This window comes from Citrus sinensis, chromosome 7 (genome assembly GCF_022201045.2).
Source record: "Citrus sinensis cultivar Valencia sweet orange chromosome 7, DVS_A1.0, whole genome shotgun sequence".
Lineage (NCBI taxonomy): Eukaryota > Viridiplantae > Streptophyta > Magnoliopsida > Sapindales > Rutaceae > Citrus > Citrus sinensis.
This window is the reverse complement of record NC_068562.1, coordinates 28,880,262-28,889,838: the sequence shown is the minus strand read 5'-3', so window position 1 is coordinate 28,889,838 and position 9,577 is coordinate 28,880,262. Positions and strand designations below refer to the sequence as shown.

At 34.9% G+C, this 9,577-nt stretch overlaps 2 protein-coding genes across 2 annotated transcripts; one reads left to right on the top strand and one right to left on the bottom strand.

Moving 5' to 3' along the window:
- Positions 1–272: 272 nt before the first annotated feature.
- Positions 273–5,063, top strand: LOC102625375 (putative ETHYLENE INSENSITIVE 3-like 4 protein). Its single transcript, XM_025096025.2, has 2 exons — positions 273–390; positions 3,278–5,063. The coding sequence occupies exons 1-2, from the start codon at positions 273–275 to the stop codon at positions 4,882–4,884; spliced, it is 1,725 nt and encodes a 574-aa protein (XP_024951793.1). The 3' UTR covers positions 4,885–5,063.
- Positions 5,064–5,125: 62 nt separating this feature from the next.
- LOC102625087 (type I inositol polyphosphate 5-phosphatase 5) lies at positions 5,126–8,929 on the bottom strand. Its single transcript, XM_025095034.2, has 10 exons — positions 8,744–8,929; positions 8,510–8,600; positions 8,323–8,397; positions 7,872–7,959; positions 7,634–7,738; positions 6,909–7,512; positions 6,256–6,452; positions 6,033–6,141; positions 5,568–5,716; positions 5,126–5,355 (listed from the first exon to the last, which is right to left on the bottom strand). Exons 1-10 carry the CDS (start codon positions 8,861–8,863, stop codon positions 5,127–5,129), a joined length of 1,767 nt encoding a protein of 588 aa, XP_024950802.2. The 5' UTR covers positions 8,864–8,929; the 3' UTR covers position 5,126.
- Positions 8,930–9,577: the final 648 nt, after the last annotated feature.

The window sequence follows — 9,577 nt, the reverse complement described above, 5'->3', positions numbered from 1 at the left end:
TATAAACGTAGGAATGGTCGTTTGTAAAAATACAAATATGAGGCTAGATAACGTTGTCTATGTTCAACAGAACGTAAATTGTAACTAAACAATAGTGTAATTAATTAATCTCAAACAATTTTTATTCTAAAATGGAAGGACGATGCCTTCATCGAAGAAACTGCTAAATATGTAATATTTATGTATTTATATGAACTGTTATAGATATGTATTATTTATGTGTGTGTGTGTGTGTGTGTATCTCAGCACATTGGATCTTTAGGCAATGAAAGATGATCAACCGTTGGGGGATTTTCTGTGAATTCTATCAACCATATAGTGAAGCAAGCGCTCAGCAGACCGATCAATCTGGTGGAATTCTATTTTGCTCCCTCAAAGTTTCCTCAGGAGGTAAGCATTTTTGTATGGAGAGCATTATCTAAGCTTGTTCGGTTGCTGAAAAAGTACAAGAAAAGAAGACGCTGATAGGCGTACAGATTAGACATATTATTGGAGACAAAGAGAAGATGCAATTAATGGCTCTGCTAATTTGAGAAGCTGTGAGATTCTACTAATGAAATTACTTTTGGAAAAAAAAAAAAAATTCTTTTGCCGATAATAGAACACTTGGCCAAAAGGATAAAATGAAAAGCAAAAAGAATATACACTAACTAATCAAAACCATAGCAAAGCTAAAGGAATTATATAATTACTTTAGGAACAAACTTTTGATTTTTCTTTAACTTTTATTTCTAATCCTTACCCTTTATAGCTTTATTCTCTTCCCTTCTCAATTCATAATATTTTTACAAGTGTTTGTGCTTTTCAGTCTAAAGAAACTCTAAATTTTGGGTAAATTGATAATATATTGCTTATCATATAAGTTAATAGACATGAAATATTAATAAAATATTTCCAAAAAAAAATTTAATACTATGTGTCATTGAATCCTTAAAATATTAGAAAAAATCAGATTGGGAGAGCACTTGAATCTTTGAGGAATCCTCTCCCCGAACTTTAGGATTTTAGGTTGAAAATAATAATTTTAGGGTTTTAGGTTGAAAATAATAAACATTTCAACCGTTTTTCAACTGTTCTTAGTCTTACATATGTCATGTTATCTCATCAATGATCTTTTGTCATAAAATATTTAAATCTATTACATTGAATTATAAAAAGGCCAAAAGTTCACAAAAAAAAAAAAAAAGGAAAGCCCAAAAAAGAATTTCTACGTGAAATGATCTAAGTTTATTTTCTACAAGAGTGACTTACATACTTAGAAAGTATCCTATGTAAATTGCTTAAAGGCAAAAATCAATGGCACGCCTAAGGCCATAATTACACATAAATAACATAGGTTTATTCTCTAGAAGAACAACCACCAAAGTACTTGGAAAGTATTCTAAGCAGATTGTTTGAAGGCAAGAATTGATAAAGTGCCAAAGTATATGATTCTACAAAAATTCCTAGATCTATTCTCTACAAGAATGACCTAGAAATACTTTACATAAAAAGCCTTCAAGCAAACATACTTTCTACATAATAAACTTACAGGCCAACAAATTAACATTGTACGGAATGTATCTATGGGAAAATTATCATTCTATAAAATACGCATATGTCACAAACATACATTCTACAAATATAAGCCTACTGGCAAACATATATTCCATGGATTGACTTGACTGAGTCTATGAGCAAATAAACATTCTGTAAAATGTGCCTATAGGCCAAAAATACATTCTCTTGAATGTGCCTATGGAGCAAATATATATTTTACGAAATGAGCTTATATGCAAACATACATTATACGAAATCAGCGTACGAACAAATACAAATAAACATTCTGTGGCATGAGCCTACGGTAAAAAAACAGTCTGCACAAAGCACCTATGGGCAAATATGCGTGCATGCAAATCTTGCTAAAAGTTACCCCAAGGCCATTCTCTATAAGAATGGACTTAGGCCAATTACTTAGAAAATATTCTAAATGTGTATGGACGAAAACTTTACAAAAATTTACTTATGGGCAATATGTTGCTAAACCAATCCTCTTCACGACGAACCAATATAAAGGGCTAAAGTCAAGCCTAAGTCCTTTAAAGGAGAGCCAATAATTAGGACAAGTGCCAAAATAACACTTGTCATGCACAAGTATTAACACATATTGATAAGTATCATTATGCACGGGCATTAAGGACCTTGTCACAATAGCGATGCAACATGTTGTGATAACTTCTTTACCTCAATACTTCAAGTTATCTATATAAAGGTTAATTCCTCCCACATATGGAGGTAAGACATAAAATGAGTACAAAAATATTGTCTACACCTACAAATTAAGTACAAAGAGCTAATTTGAGCATAGGAGGTTTATCACCTGTAACTTCAGCACCCTTTGACAATTATTTCTTCTGCAGAACAATTAATTATAACAAGTTATAAGAAGACACGTGATCGTAGATCTTCAAGAGAAAAATGGATCACAAAACTTGATACAAAAGAAATTCTGGAACAAAAATCAGTTACTGTTATTGGAAACGAAGCATGCAGTAAAATAAGTAAGCTTTAAAGTTCCGTAGCTGAATTGGATTTGTGTTGTCAAATTTGTATCCCTAGCTTTCCTTGGTTATTAAATCATTATATTAAAACTATTTGAGTACATGCATGCAAACAAGAAGAGTATTTATGCATGCAACGTGAATTACATAAGCCGCTGCCTCGTGTCCATGGCTCCCGCAAATTCATCAATTTCCAGCACTTACAGCCAACACCTCAAGTTTCTCTAGTTTCCATATGCCTCGAAAAACACAGCTCATCCTTCTAATCTCTTCACCATCCCTTCACATCGTGAATGGTCATTTTGTCTTCAAGCCTTCACATTCACACCGCCATTGTCCCAAATTTAATTATCTAGTGTAAATATGCCGGGAATTTATGCAAATTCATCGTATAGACATCACTAAAAGATTTAAAATTATCAATCTATGCATTGCATGACCAATAAGAGTTTTTATCTGGGGTTTTAGAAAATTGACGTTTGCAAGAGTATTAAGGACTCCTAGTATGTGATATTTGTGTGGGAGCATTTGATCATAACTGAAGATAAAAAACTTTCAATTCCGATGCATTGATAATTAATGCAACCAATTGGTTTTTGATATCTCGATTTGAAAAAATAGAGTACTGACGTCTGCAGTAGATAAGGACTTTCTATATATAAGTAGTTGTTCGGCAGACACAAAATTCATTCATAAATTAGAATACTTGATAGATAATCAGCTTCTTTATAAGTAAGAAAGCTATATACCTCAGTTAGAAGGCGAAACAGTGGTTCAAATTTACGAAGACATAGATCCTGCAAGCCTTGGTCCTGAGGAAGAGGAACGCGAAGAAGAAGATGATGATGATGATGGAAAGGAAGACATAAGCTATGATGATCTAAAAAAATGTATGTGGAGGGATCGAAAGCGCATGCAAAAACTTAAAGAGAGGTATGGTAAAAATGAGGAAGGTGAGTCATCAGCAAGACAAGAAGCATCTCGCCGCAAAAAGATGTCAAGAGCTCAAGATTCGATCCTCAAGTACATGGTGAAGATCATGGAAGTTTGCAAGGGACAAGGGTTTGTTTATGGGATTGTTCCTGAAAGAGGCAAGGCTGTTACAGGATCATCCGATAGCTTGCGCGAGTGGTGGAAAGATAATGTCCGCTTTGATAAAAATGCCCCTCTTGCTATAGCACAGTACATGGATCCACTTTCTGAACAAGATACTGGTGACCTAATTGATAATCCAGGTTCACAAATGCATTATCTTCATGAATTGCAGGATACTACTCTAGGGTCCCTTCTTTCTGCCCTTATGCAACACTGCTTGCCGCCGCAGAGGAAGTTTCCACTGGAGAGAGGCTTAGCTCCGCCGTGGTGGCCGACCGGAAGTGAAGCTTGGTGGGGTGAGCAAGGGACTTCTAAAGAACATGGCCCTCCTCCTTATAGGAAGCCTCACGATCTTAGGAAAGCTTGGAAGGTTAGTGTTTTGGCAGCTGTTATCAAACACATGTCACCAAATTTGAACAAAATCAGAAGGCTTGTGAAACAATCAAAATGCTTGCAACATAAGATGACAGCTAAAGAGACTCAGACTTGGTCTAAAGTTGTTAATCAAGAAGAATCACTCTTGCAATTAACCAAAAAGTGTCTCAAAATTTCATCAAATGAGGATCATAAAGAGGAAGAGGCACCAATTGTTGGTAAAGGGAAACATGTTAATGTGCCTAGCTGTCGCACATCGAACGTGGGTGAGAAAAGGAAGTGTGTGTTTGAAAGAGAGATTGTGAATGACACACAATATGCTTGTGAAAGTTCGAAGTGTCCACAGGGTGAACTAGGGTTCGGTTTTGTGGACAAAAACTCAAGGAGTGATCATGAGTCTCATTGTACTTATACGACAGACGAAGGCGAATCAAACGATGGAAATAATGAGCTGGGCGGGGTGGGCGAGTTAACTGATTCATCGGCAGATACTTTCTCTATTGATTATATTAAACGGGCAATTAGTACCGAAATGTTACAGCAGCCCGGAGGAAGTGTGGATGATGCAAGGATCACTTTAACTCTGGCGGATTGGATAAATATGGAGCTGCAAAAGGCCGATCGGCACCTCAATGAGGTTGGCGGAGGAGGATCAGGCAGCTCAGCTGAAGATTATGAAAGCTTTTGGGATAGTGGAATCGATGACCTTGCAATGGATGGTGCCTTTGATAGTCAAAGACGACATAGCTTGCACCCAAGCTTGAGTAGTGAAGATCACGTAGCTGCTGATCAGCATTGTGGAGCAACTTCAGTTTGGGATTTGGGATACGAGAATCACAAGGATTATGAAGATTACGAGGAGCACAAAGCTTGATTATGTTTGCAATTTTTGTTCGTTTAATTTGCTCTTTAATTTGGAACATCACTAAATATGATCTACTTAGTTATTATGTAATATATTACATTTGATAGATAAAGTGCATGCACTTAAGTTCCTAGCTACCAATATATATATTGAAGAATAAAATGTCACAACTAGTTTAAATTTAAAAATTTTTGTGACCTTAAGGAAATGTACAATTTCTCTCTAAGCTTTAATTTATTTTTATTTTTTAACTAGAACTCATAGAAGCTATGCCTCTGAGGTATGCAATCTTCAAATTCCAGTCTTGTATCTGCACTACAGAAGCCTTTTCTCAATCTGTTGCTTGATTTGATTCTCACATCCCTCTCCACCTCCACTGAAAACACAGCACAAACAGGTCGGTGATCGGAAAATCTCGATTCGCCGCGAATATACGATAATTGTTCAATGCCGTTTCCTCGCCATAATATCCGGTCACACCTGAAATTCAAGTTCAAAATTGTTGTTCAAGGTTTGGATGGGGTTGGTAAACCCAACTCATAATTACTCGAATTTGGATGATCCTGGCCATAAAGTGCATTCACGGTGGTGAACTGAGCTATGCCCAAGAACTGAAATTCATTATTCTAATTATTCAATGTGCACAGAAAGTATAAGTTCTTTTTGGGAAGAAATAGAATGAAAATGTATACCATGCCGGCGTTCGTCGCTTTTTCTTAGATTTGACAGTTTCTCCGGCGTAGCAGTCTGAATTATGAGAATATTTGTAGGTGGGAGCAAAAAAAATTCGTCCCTCATTGAATCCATTAAATGCTCTTCCTGATTCCCTCTCTATATTTAACTGCATTCAATGTGCATCAAGGCCAGTCAAGCAAAGTGGGAAAAAAATGCATAAAATAGTGGCAACTCTTCACAACATGGCACATAAAAGATGATCTAATGCACACACACACGCACGCAAAGTATTTGTGATGACCCTTTTGAGTTGGTGACAAGTGTAACATTATCAGCATTTGTCAAGGATTGATTGACCGATCACAGGACGTCAGCAACATTATCCGAAGAACAAATGCCTTAATTTTATTAATAATCTTTGGGACTCTAAGACTAAGATTATTTTATTTATTCAAATTTGTACGCATAACAAAACCAATAACCTGATCTTTTTCAAGCAGGGAGTCCCAATCATTATCCTCCAGAAGAAGCCTTGTTTTCTCGTAGCTCAAAGCCACTCTATAATTTAGATCTCCAAGCCAGATCACTCGGCTGCAAATACGCACGTATCCAAACAAAATCAAAATGAATAAGAAAAATAAATTATTAAATGGAATTGAAAGGGTGAAAAGTTTAACACACACACATATATGTAAATATACGTACTCGTGATCAATAATTCTTTCGGGGGCGGTTCGAGGATTTGGACCCTTACAAATTTTGGGAAATTGTGTGCTCTTGAGAATCTCAGCAACATCAGCATTTCTTTTGAGCTCATCACCTTCTTTCTCGCCAGAAGCCAAGTGACTGCACACGAAGCAAAAGCTTGTGTTGTACACTGACATGCTTATTGATGTACATCCCTACAATATAATTTAAAATCCCTCATACGAATTAGGTGTAAAATTCATGAGGTGAGATCTCGTATTTAGATGACTACCAACATAATATATGCTTTATTAAATTAGGAATGCCACTAACAAACAAAAAAGAATAGTTTCAATGTATTAATATCTCTGTATTTTTTTTTTATATTTTAGAAGATAAAGTGAAAATATCCTCACTAAAAAAGAACTTTATATGTCCTCACTAAAAAAGAACTCTATATGTGTGTGGATTTAAAAATTTTCAGATACAAATATCAAAACTTTACACAATAAGGATTAAGCAATGCACAATAAGGATTAAGCAATGCACCGGTAAGATTTTTAATTTAAAAGTGCATGCGTTTGTAGGACTAGTGAAGAACAATGATATATGTATATGCGGTTTGTGTTAACGGAGTAAATTAAAGATTGGTCAATATGCATGTCATATACCTTGTTGCCTAAGCAACCCATTATTCCTCTTCCTACCGAAGAAAACCTGAGATGGCCAATGTGAGGCACCAAGTCGTTTCTCACCCAAACTGATAGAAAAATTCCAACCATTTGCTTGCTTGCTATAAGCCTGTAACTCCTCTGGCCATGTGAACAAGACGATGCCGGAATTTCGGGTATCGAAAATAATTCTACAACAACGCTACTTATATCTCTTTGCGGTAGGAGAGATTCATGATTGCACTCTAGTTTGCTAGTTCTATCACTAAGCTTTCTTATTCTTCGGCGCTCGCGGCCTGGAGACTCTATCGGGCAATTGCAGGCCTTGAGAAGGGTGCTATCAGCTCTTAGATTTCTGCTCAAAACTTTGAGAGATGGCTTTTGGAACAAATTGAGGCTGCTTGGAGATTTTGCATCCTTTGAGTTGTTGTTATTGTTGCTATTGGTTTGTTTTGTGTGAGAATTTGATTCTGAAGTAGAGTAAATGGAATCGTTTTTTGGTCTGTTTAGTGCTTGGTGTATTAGGGCTAGCCATTTTGCTGCTGGTTCATTGTCTTCAATTACTAAAACATTTCCAGCACTTAATTTAACTATTTCCTGAAACCTGAAGGAAGAAAATGAAAACATTAGAATTTAGGCACATGGAAATGTTTTCTGGGTCACCTATCATTGGGTTGCTTCAGTTTCAACACATGTTAGAATTGTAAGGTCTGGATAATACATACCCACAAACATAAATGTCAGCAGAGCACTCAACTTCCAAGAAATCTTCAAGATTAAGGCTATTGCTTGGAGTCTTGCCTCCAACATTCCATGTTGCAGCATAAATCCTACAAGCTCAACCATCACATCCCTATTGTAAGTTATAACACGAGCCTTATCAAAAGGCCAAAAAATTTAATAAAAAAAAAACCATCAATTTATCTACTAAATTAATGCATGGTAAGCATACATAACTCATACCTTAATCTTTGAATTTCCGTCACTGACGTCATCGACGGCTCGAAACTCGACAAATTTAGGCTTTCAATCTCTGAACTAGTTTGTCTTTCTGAGAGTAGATAAGAAATTTAGCACCATATTGTTTCATCTTTTCAATAACAAAAGAAGTCTAAAATTAACATTTTATTTCTTTTCAAAAATTCGGTAAGATAAATATCTTGCTGGTAATCAAATTAGGTGACCTACCAAAAATTATATACACAAGATAAGGAGAAAATAGCGTCCATTTTATGAATAACGTGGCTTTTACACATAACATAAAGTTTCAAATATAATGACCCACACCAAATGCGACATACGAATAGTACAATAAGATCTTAAGGCAGTGTTGAAACTTTACATGATACTATTAAATTGCCCAGATTTTAAGGCACGGAAAATTTGTCTTATTTCACCTAATACATATATGCACCTGAAAAGCTTTTCCTCATTATTGGAGCCGCATCCATGAACGCTTTTCTCCTTTCTGCCAATCTTTTCTCAGGATCTACCAAACCAATTCCAAAATAAATTATAAAATGCAATAAGATTAAATAAACTAATAAACATAAAAGAAAAAATCATCAAAAGAGAAAAATTCAGAAGAATTATAGATTTACCAGAACAATTTCTATCAGCATCTGATTTGAACAAATCATCATCTGAGCCTCTCCCATTTCTCTTTGAACTAAAAATCTTTGGAATAATGGACTTTTTTTCCCCCCAAGAATTTATATGATCCAAAAAGCAACAAAAATCATTAGTATTATTTTTATTCCCTATAATCAATGATTGACATAATACAATTTTTTTTAATATCAATTTCTCAAAAGAATGAAAAATAAATAAAATACCTTCTTTTTCTTATCATGCTTCTCGTAATTTTCTTCTTGGGGTGATGTGGGGCTGCTCGTGGTGGTGGCATTATCATCGCCCTTTGTCATTTCTGAGTTGGGATCAGATTTTGGACTCATCAATTTCTCAAATCATTCAAACAAAATTTGATTTTAGAAAGAAAAATTGGGTAAGGGAAGGGGAAAAAAAAAGATTTTTGCTTCGTTTGTGTGTATGAATTTGTATGATTTCTTTTTCTTTTGTTGGGGGGGGAGGGGTAGTTTTGTTTTCCATTATCGTTAATAATCTAAACTGAATTTTTTTTTGGTGATATTATTTTTTATTATCATATTTTGGCGCCAATATTTTCGGAGAAATTAAGATGGTAAGATAATAAACTGTTGAATCACAGTTCATGATTTGCTGCCCAACTCAATTAATTACTTTACAATGCAACACGTCATCATTACTAATCACAAGCAAGAAGCGAAGGTTAAAAAATAGAACATTAAATTTTGAAAATAAAAACTGATTTTAAGAGACATTACAAGCTGTAAACAGGTCAGAAGTTACGGTACTGTTTGTAGTTCAGTTTAATCCATTTTTTTTTGACTAATTTTGGTCAAGTTTTTGATGAGTTGACTGATAATATGAAATCTACATACCCTGATTATGTTTTGTCTATAAAAGAAAGACTTAAAAACAAACACGCATAAAAATGTACACATGTCGATGGATCCTTCATAGGATTAGATAATAATTTGGTTTGATTTAATCAATGAAATCCAATTACATACTGAAATTTACCATGATTAAATCTCATATGATAAGATTATTTTTTTCCTTTTTTTTTT